Here is a 15,352-nt window from a genome sequence, read left to right on the forward strand (position 1 = left end):
AATGTTAAAGTGTCTAACATATGTGTAACTCACGCAGAGAAAAGAACAAAAATGAGAAACAAACACTATCTGAAGATACAGTAACCAGAACTTTCCCAAACTGACAAAAGACATCAAACCCAAGATTTAAAAAAATTCCTAGCTGAGCCTAGTGACTCAGGCCTGTAATCTCAACAATTTGGGAAGCCAAGGAGGGAAAACTACTTGAGGCTAGGAGCTCAAGACCATCCTGGGCAACACAGGGAGACCCCATCTCTAAAAAAATACAAAAGTTCACTGGGTGTGGTGGTGTGCACCTGTGGTCCAAGCTACTTGGGAGGCTGAGGTGGGAGGATCACTTGAGCCCAGGAGGGTGAGGCTGCCATGAGCTGAAATCATGCCATTGCACTCCAACCTGGGCATCCAAGCAAGACCCTGTCTTTAAAAAAACAAAAAAAAACACAACTTCCTAAATACTTCAGGCAGATGACAACACAATATCCACCACACTACAAAACTACACCACAATATAACTGGGATTTTTACATTTCACTGCAATATAAAATTAGACACACCACAGTAATCTGTTAAAAAAAATCTAAAAGCAGCTAAGGAGAAAAAATATCTCTAAAACAATATCTCTGAAGGAGTTACAATATAAGTGACAAACTACTACTCAATGGAAATAATGAAAGCCAGAAGACAAGGAGGGGATATTTGCTAAGAGAAAATAACTGCCAACTCAGAATTCTATTCTCCACAAAAATAAAGACAAAATTTTGTACCCTTTAAAAATTAAGACGAAATAAAGATATTTTCTAATAAAACCTAAGAGAATTTATTGCCAGTGGACACAATAAAATAAATACGAAGTAAGTTCTTCGGGTACACAGAAAATGGTTCCAGATAAAAGCAATGCAATGCAGAAAATAATAAGGAGCACTGTAACAGGTAAATGTGTGGGCAAATGTAAAAAAAATTCACTACTTATTACAATTAGAAATTAATGCCCTGTGGGGATTAAAATGTGGAATTAAGATACATGACAACAGAGCTGGGTACAGTGGCTCAGGCCTGTAATCCCAGCACTTTGGGAGGCTGAGGTGGGCGGATCACCTGGGATCAAGAGTTCAAGACCAGCCTGACCAACATGGCGAAACCCCGTCTCTACTAAAAATTACAAAAATTAGCTGGCATGGTGGTGCATGCCTGTAGTCCCAGCTACTCTAGAGGCTGAGGTGGGAGAATCACTTGAACTCAGGAGGCAGAGGTTGCAGTGAGCCAGGATCCCACCACTGCACTCCAGCCTAGGCAACAGAGCAAGACTGCATATCACAAAAAGAAGAAAAAAAAGATATATGACAACAAATGCACAAAAAACTGAGGACACATAAAAGGAATTAAAATACTATTAAGGGTTGGGTACAGTGGCTCACGCCTGTAATCACAGTACTTTGGGAGGCCGAGACAGGAGGATCATTTGAGACCAAGAGTTTGAGACCAGCCTGGCCAACACAGTGAGACCCCCATCTCTAAAATAAAACAAATTAGCCGGGCATGGTGGTGTGTACCCGTAGACCCACCTACCCAAGAGGCTGAAGTGGGAGAATTGCTTGAGCCCAGGAGTTTGAGGTTGCAGTGAGCTATGATCACACCACTGCACTCCAGCCTGGGTGATGGAGTGAGACCTTGTCTCTAAAAATAAATGAATACATTTTTAAAAAATTCTATTAAGATCCGGCCAGGTGTGGTGGCTCACACCTGTAATCCCAGGATTTTGGGAGGCCGAGGCGGGTGGATCACAAGGTCAGGATATCGAGACCATCCTGGCTAACACGGTGAAACCCCATCTCCACTAAAAATACAAAAAAATTAGCCAGGCGTGGTGGTGAGCGCCTGTAGTCCCAGCTATCTGGGGGGCTGAGGCAGGAGAATGGCGTGAACTCGGAAGGCAGAGCTTGCAGTGAGCCGAGATCGTGCCACTGCACATCAGCCTGGGCGACAGAGCCAGACTCCGTCTCAAAAAAAAAAAATTCTATTAAGATCCCTACAATTTTGAAAAAGATATAAAGAAGCTAATTTCAGGTTCAATGCAATAAGTAAATAATGTATTTGTTAATGTCTAAGGCAACCACAAGAAGAAAAATAAATGTATGTATAATGTTCATGTTATAAAAGGAAAAACTAGAATAAAAATGCTTGATTAATCCAAAAAAGGCAGAAGAATGAAAAAAGAAAGAACATATTAAGCAAACAGAAAAACATTGGGAAGACAGCAGATTTAAACCCAAATATGTAAGAAAATTAGTGAAATGTAGATGCACAAAATACATCAATTAATAGACAAAAATGGCTGGGTGCAGTGGCTCACACCTGTAATACTAGCACTTTGGGAGGCCAAGGTGGGAGGATCCCTTGAGGCCAGGAGTTTTAGACCAAACTGGCAACACAGTGAGACACTGTCTCTACAAAAAATGCTTAAAAATTAGCCATGTGGGCAGGGCGTGGTGGCTCACACCTGTAATCCCAACACTTTGGGAGGCCGAGGCGGGCGGATCACAAGGCCAGGAGATCGAGACCATCATGGCTAACACGGTGAAACCCCGTCTCTACTAAAAATACTAAAAATTAGCCGGGCGTCGTGGCAGGCGCCTGTAGTCCCAGCTACTTGGGAGGCTGAGGCAGAAGAATGGCGTGAACCCAGGAGGCGGAGCTTGCAGTGAGCCGAGATTGTGCCACTGCACTCCAGCCTGGGCGACAGAGCGAGATTCTGTCTCAAAAAAAAAAAAAAAAAAAAAAATTAGCCATGTGTGGTGGTGCTCACCTGTAGTCCCAACTACTCAGGAGGCTGAGGTGGGAGGATCACTTGAGCCCAGGAAGTTGAGGCTGCAGTGAGCCATGTTCATGTCACTGCCCTCCAGCCAGAGGCAACAGAGCAAGACCCTATCTCAAAAAAAAAAAAAAAAAAAAAAGATCTTCCTTACCCACACTGGGGATGGGATGCTGTTTCCATTACTGGAGGCAGCCTAGTGCAGGCTGTTACAGTACAAGCGCGGTAAGGGAAGTATTCAGAGAAGAGCAGCCCAGCATGTACCGGGCAAACCTATCAGGAATCTAACATTTTTTCTCAACCTCCCACTAGTACCATTCTCAGCAAAACCACTACCATCTTCAATGTGGACAAATGAAATAGCCTCCTAGTGGGTCTTCCAACTATCCATCATGCCCTCATTCAATCTATTCTCTGTAGAGTGGTAACTATTTAAAAATCAGCTCATGTAGGCCGGGTGTGGTGGCTCACGCCTGTAATTCCAGCACTTTGGGAGGCCGAGGCAGGCAGATCACTAGGTCAGGCGTTCCAGACCAGCCTGACCAACATGGTGAAACTCCATCTCTACTAAAAATACAAAAATTAGCTGAGCGTGATAGCATGTGCCTGTAATCCCAGCTACTCGGGAGGCTGAGGCAGGACAATCGCTTGAACCGGGAGGCGGAGGTCGCAGTGAGCAGGTATCGTGCCACTACACTCCAGTCTGGGCGACAGAGCGAGACCCCATCTCAAAAAAAAAAAAAAAAAATCCTGCTCAAAAATCTCCAGCAGCTTTCTACCACACTTAAAAAAAGTCAGATGCAGCTGAGTGCAGCGGCTCATGCCTGTAATCCCAGCACTTTGGGAGACTGAGGTGGGGGGATCGCTTGAGCCCAGGAGTTCAAGACCAGCCTGGGCAACATAGCAAAACTCCCGTCTCTACAAAAAATACAAAAATTTTCCAGCGGTGGTGGCATGTGCCTGTAGTCCCAGCTACTTGGGAGGCTGAGGTGGGAGGATCACTTGAACCCAGGAGTTCAAGGCTGCAGTGAGTCATGATCACACCACTGCACTCCAGCCTGGGCAACAGAACAAGAACCTGTCTTTAAAAAAAAAAAAAAAAAAGCCGGGCACAGTGGCTCACGTCTGTAATCCCAACACTTTGGGAGGCTGAGGCGGGTAGATCACAAGGTCAGGAGTTCAAGACCAGCCTGGCCAACATGGTGAAACCCTGTCTCTGCTAAAAATACAAAAACTAGCCAAGCGCGGTGGTGGGCACCTATAATCTCAGCTACTTTGGAGGCTGAGACAGGAGTATCGCCTGAACCTGGGAGGTGGAGATTGCAGTGAGCTGAGATGGTGCAACTGCACTCCAGCCTGAGTGACAGAGAGAGATTCCGTCTCAAAAAAAAAAAAAAAAAAAAAGTCAAATGCCTTCTCCTATGATATACAAACCATTACATGATCTTGCACTTGCCTAACGTTATCTTGTTTCTACACTTTTCACTTACCTTTTGAATAAGCATCTTAATCATCTTGGGCTTCTTGCAGTTCCTCAAACATACAAAGCTCCCCTCTCCTTACCCAAAGCCTTTGTATTTGCTGTTCTCTGCCAGGAATGCTGTTGCTTTAGATGTTCATATGGCCTGGGCTCTTTTTTCATGTCACTACTCAAGTATCACCTCCTCAAAATGTCCTGACCGCCCTATTTAAAACATCCCTATCTCTACTTGCCAACTTCCATTCTCGCCCAGGCTGGAATGCAGCAGCGCGATCTCGGCTCACTGCAACCTCCACCTCCCAGGTTCAAGCGATACTTCTGCCTCAGCCTCCCGAGTAGCTGGGACTACAGGCGTGTGCCACCATGCCCAGCTAATTCTCGTATTTTCAGTAGAGACAGGTTTCACCATGTTGGCCAGGCTGGTCTCCAACTCCTGGCCTCAAGTGATCCTCCCACCTCAGCCTCTCAAAGTGCTGGGATTACAGGGATAAACCACTGCACCTGGCCCTTCTTACTTTTCTTAATACTTGTCCCTACCTAATATTATGTATTGATGTAATTGTTTACTTAATGTCCTTACTCCTATTAAGATGTAAGCAACATGATTGCTGGGACCCATGAGTCTCATTCACATCTGCTCCACTGGTGTCCAGCACAACACCTAGTTCCGACTAGGCACTCAAGTATTTGCCAAATAAATAAAGGAATATATTTCTAGCCAATGAAAGACATATCAACCTAATCATAACAGAAGCTAGAAAGAAACTGGGTCCTAAATATGGACTGAACTCTGTTCCCCTAAAATTTGAATGTTGAGCCCTAACTAACTGTATGTGGAGATGTGGCTTTTAGGAGGTAATTAAGGTTAAACGAGGCCTAGAGGTGGTGTCCTAATCCACTAGAATTACTGGCCTTGTAAGAAGAGGAAGTGGCTCACGCCTGTAATCCCAGCACCTTGGGAGGCTGAGGTATGAGGATCACTTAAGCCCAGGAGTTCAAGACCAGCCTAGGGAATACAGTGAGATCTCTGTCTCTACAAAATTTTTTTTAAAAAATAGCTAAGTGTGGAGGCATGTGCCAGTAAACTCAGCTACTCAGGAGGCTGAGACGGGAGGATTGCTTGGGCCCAGGAGTTCGAGACTGCAGTGAGCTGTGATGGCACCACTGCACTCCAGCCTGGGCAACAGAGTGAAACCCTGTCTCAAAAAAAAAAAAAAAAAAAAAGGAAGAGAGTGACCTCTCTCTCTCTGTGTCATATGAGGACACAGCAAGAAGGCAGCTGCCTGCAAGCCAGGAAGAGAGACTTCACCAGAACCTGGCACCCTGATTTTGGACTTCCAGCGTCTAGAATTGTGACAAAATACGTATCTGGTGTTTAAGCCACCCAGACTATGGTATTCTGTTATGGCAGCTTAAGATGACACAGATTTAGAGATGAAACTGTAGTCACCGATCAAAAAAAAAGAGTAGCCCCTCTCTTTGTCAAATCTTTTCCCCATTCCCCTCAACAGCATCCTTAAAAAAATTTTTTTATTTTAAAATAATTATAGATCCATGGGAAGTTGCACAAAATGTACAGAAAAGTCCTGTGTAGACTTCACCCAGCCCCTCCCAGTGTTAACATCGTAGGCAAGTATAGCACAATATTCAAAACAAGAAATTAATGGGGCTGGGCGCAGTAGTTCACGCCTCTAATCCTAGCACTTTGGGAGGCTGAGGTGGGTGGATCACCTGAGGTCAGGAGTTCGAAACCAGACTGGCCAACATGGTGAAACTCCCTCTCTACTAAAAATACAAAATTAGGTGGTGGCACGGGCCTATAATCTCAGCTACTTGAGAGGCTGAGGTAGGAGAAATTGCATAAACCTGGGAGGCAGAGGTTGCAGTGAGCTGAGATCCTGCCACTGCACTCCAGCGTGGGTGACAGAGCGAGCGAGACTCTGTCTCAAAAAAAAAGAAAGAAATTAATGTTGGTATATTCCATAGAGCTTACTTAGACTTCACCAGTTCTATGTGCACTCATGTGTGTTTATGTGCATAGCTCTATGCAATTTTATCACAGGTAGCCTGGCAAAACCACCACCACAATCAAGATACTCGCCCGTACCATGACTGCAAGACTTCCTCGTGTTACCCCTTTCTAACCCGAACCATCCTCTCCTCCCTACACCCCTACCCTTGGAAACCACTAATTTGTTTTTCCATCTCTATGTGATTTTGCAAATATTACATAAATAAAGTCATGTAGTGCATAACCATTTGTGATTGATTTTGTCACTCAGCATAATTTCCTTGAAATTCACCCAAGTTGTTGCATGTATCAAGAGTTTATTCCTTACTGTTGCTCAGTCTATTCATGGTATTGGTGTGCCTTTCAATCAGTTTTAATTGGGCTACTTATCATTTAGCACTGAGTTGTGTATATACTAGATACTGGTCCCTTGTCAGATATGTTTGACCACTATTACTCTCCCAGTCTGTGACTTACCCATTCATCTGCTTATTGGTATATTCTGATGAGACAAAGTTTTCAATTTTGATAAAGTCTAATGTATTAATTATTTATTTATTTTGAGACAGAGTCCCGCTCTGTCACCCAGGCTGGAGTGCAGTGGTGCGATCTCGGCTCACCGGAACCTCCACTTCCTGGGTTCAAGCAATTGTCCTGCCTCAGCCTCCCGAGTAGCTGGGATTACAGGTGCATGCCACCACGCCCAGCTAATTTTTGTATTTTCAGTAGAGATCAGGTTTCACCATGTTGGCCAGGCTGGTCTCAAACTCCCAATATCAGGCAATCCGCCTGCCTTGGCCTCCCAAAGTGCTAGGATTACAGGTGTAAGCCACTGCACCCGGTCTGATTTTTTATTTTTATGGTTATTGTTTTCACTCAAGAAACCTTTGCCTACTCCCATGTCATAAGTTGGGATACTCATCACTGTCCTGTTTCCCTCTAAAAACTTTATGATTTTCGCTTTTATATGTAGGTCTAAAAACCATCTCAAATTAATTTTGGTATGAGGTAAAGGTTGAGAGGTTTATTTGTTTCCCCAGTTATTCCAGTACTATTTGTTGAAAAGCCTTTCTTCTCCCCATTGGAATGCTTTGGCATCTTTGTCAAACAATAAATGACCCTTTAAGTGTGTGTGTGTGGCAGGGTATGTTTCTAGGACCTCTGTTCTGTTTTGTTCACTGATCTTTGCCAATAACATACTGTCTTGATCATTGTAGTTTTAATAAATCCTGAAGTTTTTTTTTTTTTGAGATAAGAGTCTCACTCTGTCACCCAGGCTGGAGTGCAGTGGCGTGATCTTGGCTCACTGCAACCTCCGCCTCCCAGGTTCAAGCGATTCTCCTTCCTCAGCCTCCCGAGTAGCTGGGACTACAGGCACGTGCCATGCCAACACCCGGGTAATTTTAAATCTTGAAATATGTTGATGTCATGTCATCTAAGTCCTGTAATATGTTCTTATGTTTTCAAGTTGCTTGGGATATGCTAAGTCATTTGTTATTTCATATAAATCTTAGAATCTGCTTGCTAATTTCTACCAAAAAAAAAAAGTCTGCTAGGATTATGCCTGGAATTATATTGAATTAATAAAATTGAAATTTTTATAATACTGAGTCTTCCCATTCCAAAAATGAATATTTCTATTTATTTAGGCGTTAATTTCTCTTAGCAATTATGGTTTTTAGCGTAGATGTCTTGCATATGTTTTATCAAACTCATTTCTTAGTATTTTATGCTTTTTAGCACTCCCATAAATTGTTATTTAATTTTCCTTTTTTTTTTTTTTTTTTTTTGCTTCTAGTATATAAAAACACAATTGATTTTGCTTTTTATTTATTTATTTATTTATTTTTGACACAGAGTCTCACTCCGTCACCCAGGGTGGAGTGCAGTGGTGTGATCTCAGCTCACTGCAACCTCCGCTTCTCAGGTTCAAGAGATTCTCATGCCTCACCCTCCCCAGTAGCTGGGACTACAGGCTTGCACCACCATGCCTGGCTAATTTTTGTATTTTTAGTAGAGATGGGGTTTCACCATGTTGGCCAGGCTGGTCTTGAACTCCTGACCTCAGGTGATCCACCTGCCTCGGCCTTCCAAAGTACAGGGATTCCAGGCATGAGCCACCATGCCCAGCTCTGATCGATCGATCGATCTATCTATCTATCTATCTATCTATCTATTTTATTTTTTGAGATGGAATCTTGCTCTATCGTCTGAGCTGGAGTGCAGTGGTGTGATCTCGGCTCACTGTAAACTCCGCCTCCCTGGTTCAACCGATTCTCCCACCTCAGCCTCCTGAATAGCGGGATTACAGGCGTGTGCTACTACATCCAGCTAATTTTTGTATTTTTAGTAGAGACGGGGTTTCACCATGTTGGCCAGGCTGGTCTCAAACTCCTGACCTCAAGTGATCTGCCTGCCTTGGCCTCCCAAAGTGCTAGGATTATATGTGTGAGCCACTGCACCCGGCCTGATTTTTTAATATTAACCTTATATCCTGTGACCTTATTGTGATTTTTTCAATTATTACTTCGAACAGTTGTTGTCTTGATTCCTTAGGACTTTCTATGTACACAATCATGTCATCTCCAAATACAGACTTATGTCTTCCTTTTTGATCTTTATGTCTCATTTCTTTTTCTTATTGATAATGGATTTTTATAGTTTACAATGTATTTTTTAAATAGGTGCCCCTTACCAGATTGAGGAAGTTCCCTTCAATTTCTAGTTTGCTGAGAGGTTTTTATCATGAATGGATGTTGGATTTTGTCACATGCTATTTTTACATCTATGAAGATGATTGCTATGGTTTGAATGTTTGTTGCCTCCAAAACTCATGTTGAAAATTAATTCCTAACGGCAATATTGAGAGGTAGGGTTTTTAAGACGTGACTGGGTCATGAGGGTTCTGCTCTCATGAATGGATGAACCTATTCATGGATTGGTGAGTTAATCGATTAATGGGTTATCACAGGATTGGGACTGATGACTTTATAAGAAGAAGAGAGGCCTCAACTAGCACATTTGCATGTTCCCCCTTGCCATGTGATGCCCTGCAAAGCCTCGGAATTCAGCAAAGTCCCCACCAGCAAGAAGGCCCTCACTAGACACAGCCCTTTGAGGCTGGACTTCTCAGCCTCCAAAACTGTAAGAAATAAATTCCTTTTCCTTATAAATTACTGAATTTCAAGGTATTCTGTTATAAACAACAGAAAATGAACTAAGACAATGATCATACGGTCTTTCATTTTTTCTGTTAATATGGTGAATTAACAGGTAGAAAGAAATCCTACTTAATCATCATTTTTGTATATCATTATATTTGATTTGTTAATATTTTATTAAAATTTTTGTATCTATGTATGGAAAAGATATGCGTTTATGCTTTTTTTGTAATGTCTTTCTTGGGTTATGGTATGAGTTATGTTGGCCTCATAAAATGCATTCCTTTTCTGAAGGAGTTTGTATAATACTGCTGCTATTTCTTCCTTAGATATTTAATAGAATTCACCAGTGAAACCATCTGGGGCTGGCATTTTCTTCGTGGAAGATTTCTGATAATGAATTCAATTACTTTAATAGCATAAGGGTATTCAATTTCTTTTTTATCTTGTGTCAGTGCCAGTAAGTTGTACTTTTCCAGAAATTTTAAAATTTCATTTAAGTTATCAAATTTACTGGCATAAAGTAATTCATGGCATTCTCTTATTATTCTTTTTTGGAGTGGGGGTAGAGTCTCACTCTGTCACTCAGGCTGGAGTGCAGCGGTGTGATCTTGGCTCACTGCAACCTCTGCCTCCCAGGTTCAAGCGACTCTTGTGTCTCAGCCTCCTGAGTAGCTGGGACTACAGGTGCCCGCCACCATGCCCAGCTAATTTTCGTATTTTTAGTAGAGACAGTGTTTTGCTGTGTTGGCCAGGCTGGTTTGGAACCCCTGACCTCAAGTGACCAGCCTGCCTCGGCCTCCCAAAATGCTGGGATTACCGGAGTGAGCCACCGCGCCCAGCCTCTTATTATTCTTGTAATGGCTATAGGATCTAAAGTGAAAATCCCTCTTTCATTCCTGATGTTAGTAATTTATGTTCTTTAAAAAGACAGAATGTAAATTACTAGGTGTTTACCATCTTTGTTGATCTTTTCAAGAAATCAATTTTTGGCTTTATTAATTTTATTTCTTTCTTTTGTATTTTGCTGATTTCTGCTCTTATATTTATTTATTTTTTCTTCTACCAGGAATAGTTCTTCTCTTTAAAGTGGGATAGAAATATGAAAGATGAGAAACAGTGTTGCATTCAAGATCAATAGAAAGTTCCTTTGCTAGTCCAGGCTTAAAAGATCTTAATTTGCTTCAAGTCCCAAGCCCTGCCTCCATAGGCCAGGGGCTTTTTGAAGAGAGACCCCAACATCTCAAGGGTGTGCCTCCACCCTAATCAGTTTAGCTATTACCTGCAGTAGTGATTTCTCAATGCCTGCTCAGCCCTCACTCACCAGGGCAGTATCTTCTTGTCCCTTCCCTCACAACCATCCCAGGTTCCTTCCTTTCTTCATCCAATAAGGTAATCACATCTGGTTTAGAAATGGAAGGTCCTGCTTAAAAGAAAAATGTGACATGGAATTATACACCAGAAAATCTTTAGATTTAGATTTGATTAAATTTATAATTAACTACAGATCAATATGCACTTTATAAAGCCTAAGAGCGAAGAATTGCAAGGGAGTTGAAGAATGCTCATATTAAGGTAACTTGAGGGTCATAAGGAATAGCCTGTGTGAGGTTAAATTAAGTATACTAAGGCCATTATATTAACCATCTGGTCAAGAACAGGCCTTAATATAATTTAACCTCACACAGGCTCTGTTGAAAGGCAGTATTGTGTAGAGGGAAGAACACAGACTGGATCCAGACTGTCTGGCTTCACATCCTGCCTTTGTCTCTGTGTTACCTAGCAAATTATTAACCTTTTGTGTCTACGTTTTCTCAAATAAAATGAAGATAATAATATCTTCTCATAGAGTTGTTGTGAGGGTTAATTAATAATGAACAATGCTTAGAATAATGTTTAAGCCCAAATACATGGTGATGTTTATTAACATGTACACATAATATATGTATTAGCTATTAGCTATTTACTGTTATCATTTTGATGAGTGCATACTAAAAGGTTTTTTGAGACATTCTCAGATCTTTTCTAGGATATTCATTCAATGTTAAATGCCAGGCTTTTAGATTTTAATTTTCAATTACAAAGTAGGTAGAACTGCATATGTCTATTATAGGAAACAGAATGTGTTTCAGGGTTTTTTCTGTTTGAGATAGAGTCTCACTCTGTCACCCAGGCTGCAGTGCAGTGGCGCGATCTCAACTCACTGCAACCTCAGTCTCCCAGCTTCAAGGAATTCTCCTGCCTCAGCCTCCCAAGTAGCTGGGATTATAGGCATGCACCACCATGCCTGGCTAATTTTTGTATTTTTAGTAGAGATGGGGTTTCACCATGATGGCCAGGCTTGTCTGGAGCTCCTGACCTCAAGTGATCCACCCGAATCGGCCTCCTAAAGTGCTGGGATTACAGGCATGAGCCACCATGCCTGGCCTTGAGGTTTTTTTGAGATGGAGTCTCATTCTGTCGCCCAGGCTGGAATGCAGTGGCGTGATCTCAGCTCACTGCAACCTCCGCCTCCTGGGTTTAAGTGATTCTCTTGCCTCAGTCTCCTGAGTAGCTGGGATTACAGGCACGTGCCACCATGCCCGGCTATGAGTTTTAAATAACCTTTCTGGATCCATCTCACACTATGTTCTACAGATTCCTTTGATTTTTAGAGAAACTCTGAACCCCTATGTCTAGGTATTCTACTTGCAGATGTTGTGAAGCATTTATGTCAATTCTGAGCTCCAATATAAGGTGAAGTCTGGTTTCTTGAACAATGCTTTTGCCATATTCAAATCCATCCCTTTGGATACTAAGGAAATCAGGAATTACAGAGTCTAAAGGAAGTCTGAAGGGCATAGCAGACTGGACATGATGAAATGGAGAGGCCTAGTTCCAACCTAACAAAGCTTAAATCATTCCTTTGGGAACAGAAAGTAGTTTTAGATAATTTTTCTAAATATAGTCCTGAAATTGGCAGTAGAGAAAGCTAATATCATTTGGGATAAATAACCTTACCTAGTGAAATGAAGTTGCTGTAGTTCTCCCACATTACATCCCTATATAAGTCCCTCTGAGCAGGATCCAGGAATTCCCATTCTTCCTGTGAGAAGTCTATGGCCACATCTCTGAATGTCACTGAACCCTGAAAAAACAAACTCAGGTATTACTTGTGAAAATAAATTAAATACTTTTAAGACGGAAAGAGGGGAGATTGAGGATTGCATTGCAGAGAGGGGTCAGATAGCATGCAAACAGCATTGGGCTGAAAACTTGTGACATGAGTAGGGGCCAGTAAGAAAATTGGTATTTCTGAAGCATTGAGCCTACATGTTCTTGAATAGTCCTGTGGCTACAGATATGATTACATTTTCATCCAAACTTATCTAGAAATGAGTACATAACCCAAAAAATCCTAATTAAATGAAACAGTGCACACAAGCCTTTTGAATACTATGTGCCTCCACCATAAATTCTTTAAAAATATGAGGTCTTGAGGCCAGGTGCACTGGCTCATGGCTATAATCCCAGCACTTTGGGAGGCCCAGATGAGAGGATCACTTGAGCCCGTAAGTTCAAGACCAGCTTGATCAACATTAGGAAGACCCTGTCTCTACAAAAAAAGAAATTTAAAACTTTAAGAATTTTAAAAAAAGAAATATGAGGTCTTGGGCTCTCTTTTCCCTTTAATGATCATTTAAAAACATTGATAAAAATTTATCCCACATGTGCTACAAAATCCAAGAAGATAGATTCAAATTCATCACAAACTCGGGTTTTATTATAAACACTTTCCCTTTTATAACCAATTCTTTAGTAAACTTTCAAAAATTCGTTCCATGGCAGTCTACATTTTTAATATATTAGATTCTTTTTTCTTTAGATATTTTAATTCAATAAAATATCGAAAGTCTTCCCCAATTCTCAACGTCTACAATATGTAATCTTTATGGATGTGAATAATCTTCTTGCTTGTCACCATCTATCATCTCTTGAACATCGGTTTTTTGTTCCTGAGTTACAGGATACTGAATCATGAAGATATCATAAAGATATCCCCTGGACACCAGTATCAATCATTTTCTTTTCTTCTTTTTTTTTTTTTTTTTGAGACGGAGTCTCGCTCTGTCGCCCAGGCTGGAGTGCAGTGGCGTGATCTCGGCTCGTTGCAAGCTCCACCTCCCGGGTTCACGCCATTCTCCTGCCTCAGCCTCCCGAGTAGCTGGGACTACAGGCATCCGCCACCACGCCCGGCTAATTTTTTTTGTATTTTTAGTAGAGACGGGGTTTCTCCATGTTAGTCAGGATGGTCTCGATCTCCTGACCTCGTGATCTGCCCACCTCGGCTTCTCAAAGTGCTGGGATTACAGGCGTGAGCCACCGCGCCTGGCCCCCTGTATCAATCATTTTCAATGAGGAGTCATTTTGCTCCACAAAAGACATCTGGCCATATCTGGAGACAATTTTGGTTGTCACAATCAGAGGAAAGGGTGTGAGTGTTACAGGCATCTAATGGGTAGAGGCCAGGGACACTGTTAGACATCCTACAATGCACGGGACGGCTCCCTACAATAAAAGACTCTCCATCAAAATGTCAACAGTTCAGGCCAGGTGCAGTGGCTCACACCTGTAATCCCAGCACTTTGGGAGGCCAAGGCGGGCAGATCACTTGAGGTCAGGAGTTTGAGATCAACCTTGTCAACATGGTGAAACCCTGTCTCTACTAAAAACACAAAAATCAGCTGGGTGTAGTGGTGGGAGCCTGTAATCTCAGCTACTCAGGAGGCTGAGGCAGTACAATCACTTGAACCCAGGAGACGGAGGTTGCAGTGAGCTGAGATCACACCACTGCACTCCAGCCTAGGCGACAGAGTAAGACTCAGTCTCAAAAAAAAAAAAAAAAAAGTCAATAGTTCCAAGGTTGAGAAATCCTGCTCTAGACCAGCACATCCTGTAAAAATACACAATGGACCTCGTTCCTGGCATTCTTCTCCGCAGGAGGAAATCTCCGTTGATTGAGGTATCTATTTACAGTCCTATTCTGATCACATCCTATTCACCCTGTTGGTGAAGGAGGGATCCCTGCCCTAAAAAGTACAAGACAATCAAATAGCCCACACCGGACAGATGAGATTGACAGTAATTTGTTAGATGCATATATTCAGAGCCTGAGAGAGGACATCATACATCACGCAGGGGCACAAGGGGATTGCATTCAAGAACAGCATGAACAAGCACGGGTGTGGGAGGCAGCCTTTATAGTAATAACAAGGTGAGGTGTTCCCTGGTTCCTGTAGTGGTATGTGATTGGCTTGTTTGAATAATTCCATAGGCTAGCAGGGAGGTGAAACCCATTAGATTGAGGACCACGAGGGGTGTAACTGGTCCAGCTCATGGGAGAACTAGCTGGGTAGGAAGCCTTTCCTGCTGGGTGTGGGCATATCGGGTAAGAGCAGGGGAACTCATGGTTAGGCCTTTAGGGTCTTGACAAAGGTGTCAAGGCACACATGAAAGTTTAGGCCTTACCTTATAAGGCCCAATTACATCCCTACCCAATCTACCTAAACCTAAAAGCCTTACATAGTATAGGGTCTCAACATACATAAAAACTAAGGTTAGTCAACACTAAATCCTATCTTATATACTTGAAAAACTCATATCTGTGGAGAAGTTTAGAGTTTTCCCTATAAGCAGTCAGACAAGACCAAATTCTCTCTTTCATCAAATCACAGATCTTAAGGAAAGCTCAAAATAGGGACCTCCCACTTAAAGTCAGTAATCCATTCCTGAAAATCAGACATTCTAACAATTAACCAGGTACCTATTTTCCCATCATTTTATTTTCTATTTACTTTCTTTCCTTCCTTCCTTCCTCTTTCTTTCTTTCTTTGCTCTCTTTCCTTTTTCTT

The 15,352-nt window shown here is 42.2% G+C and overlaps 1 protein-coding gene across 4 annotated transcripts in view; it reads right to left on the reverse strand.

The window, feature by feature from the left end:
- The window catches only part of ZFP14 (ZFP14 zinc finger protein), a 42,585-nt gene that overhangs the window by 13,135 nt on the left and 14,098 nt on the right, over positions 1-15,352 (reverse strand). For 2 of the 4 annotated variants that reach the window (XM_054462338.2, XM_054462337.2), the window contains exons 3-4: positions 12,462-12,588; positions 10,786-10,887 (exon numbers count right to left, since the gene is read on the reverse strand). In XM_054462338.2, the coding sequence (XP_054318313.1) occupies positions 10,786-10,887; positions 12,462-12,588 (229 nt within the window). Of the gene's footprint in view, positions 1-10,743; positions 10,888-12,461; positions 12,589-15,352 lie in introns of those variants that run through there. The other 2 variants (XM_054462339.2, XM_054462340.2) reach the window with 2 other exon arrangements.

Source organism: Pongo pygmaeus, chromosome 20 (genome assembly GCF_028885625.2).
Source record: "Pongo pygmaeus isolate AG05252 chromosome 20, NHGRI_mPonPyg2-v2.0_pri, whole genome shotgun sequence".
NCBI lineage: Eukaryota > Metazoa > Chordata > Mammalia > Primates > Hominidae > Pongo > Pongo pygmaeus.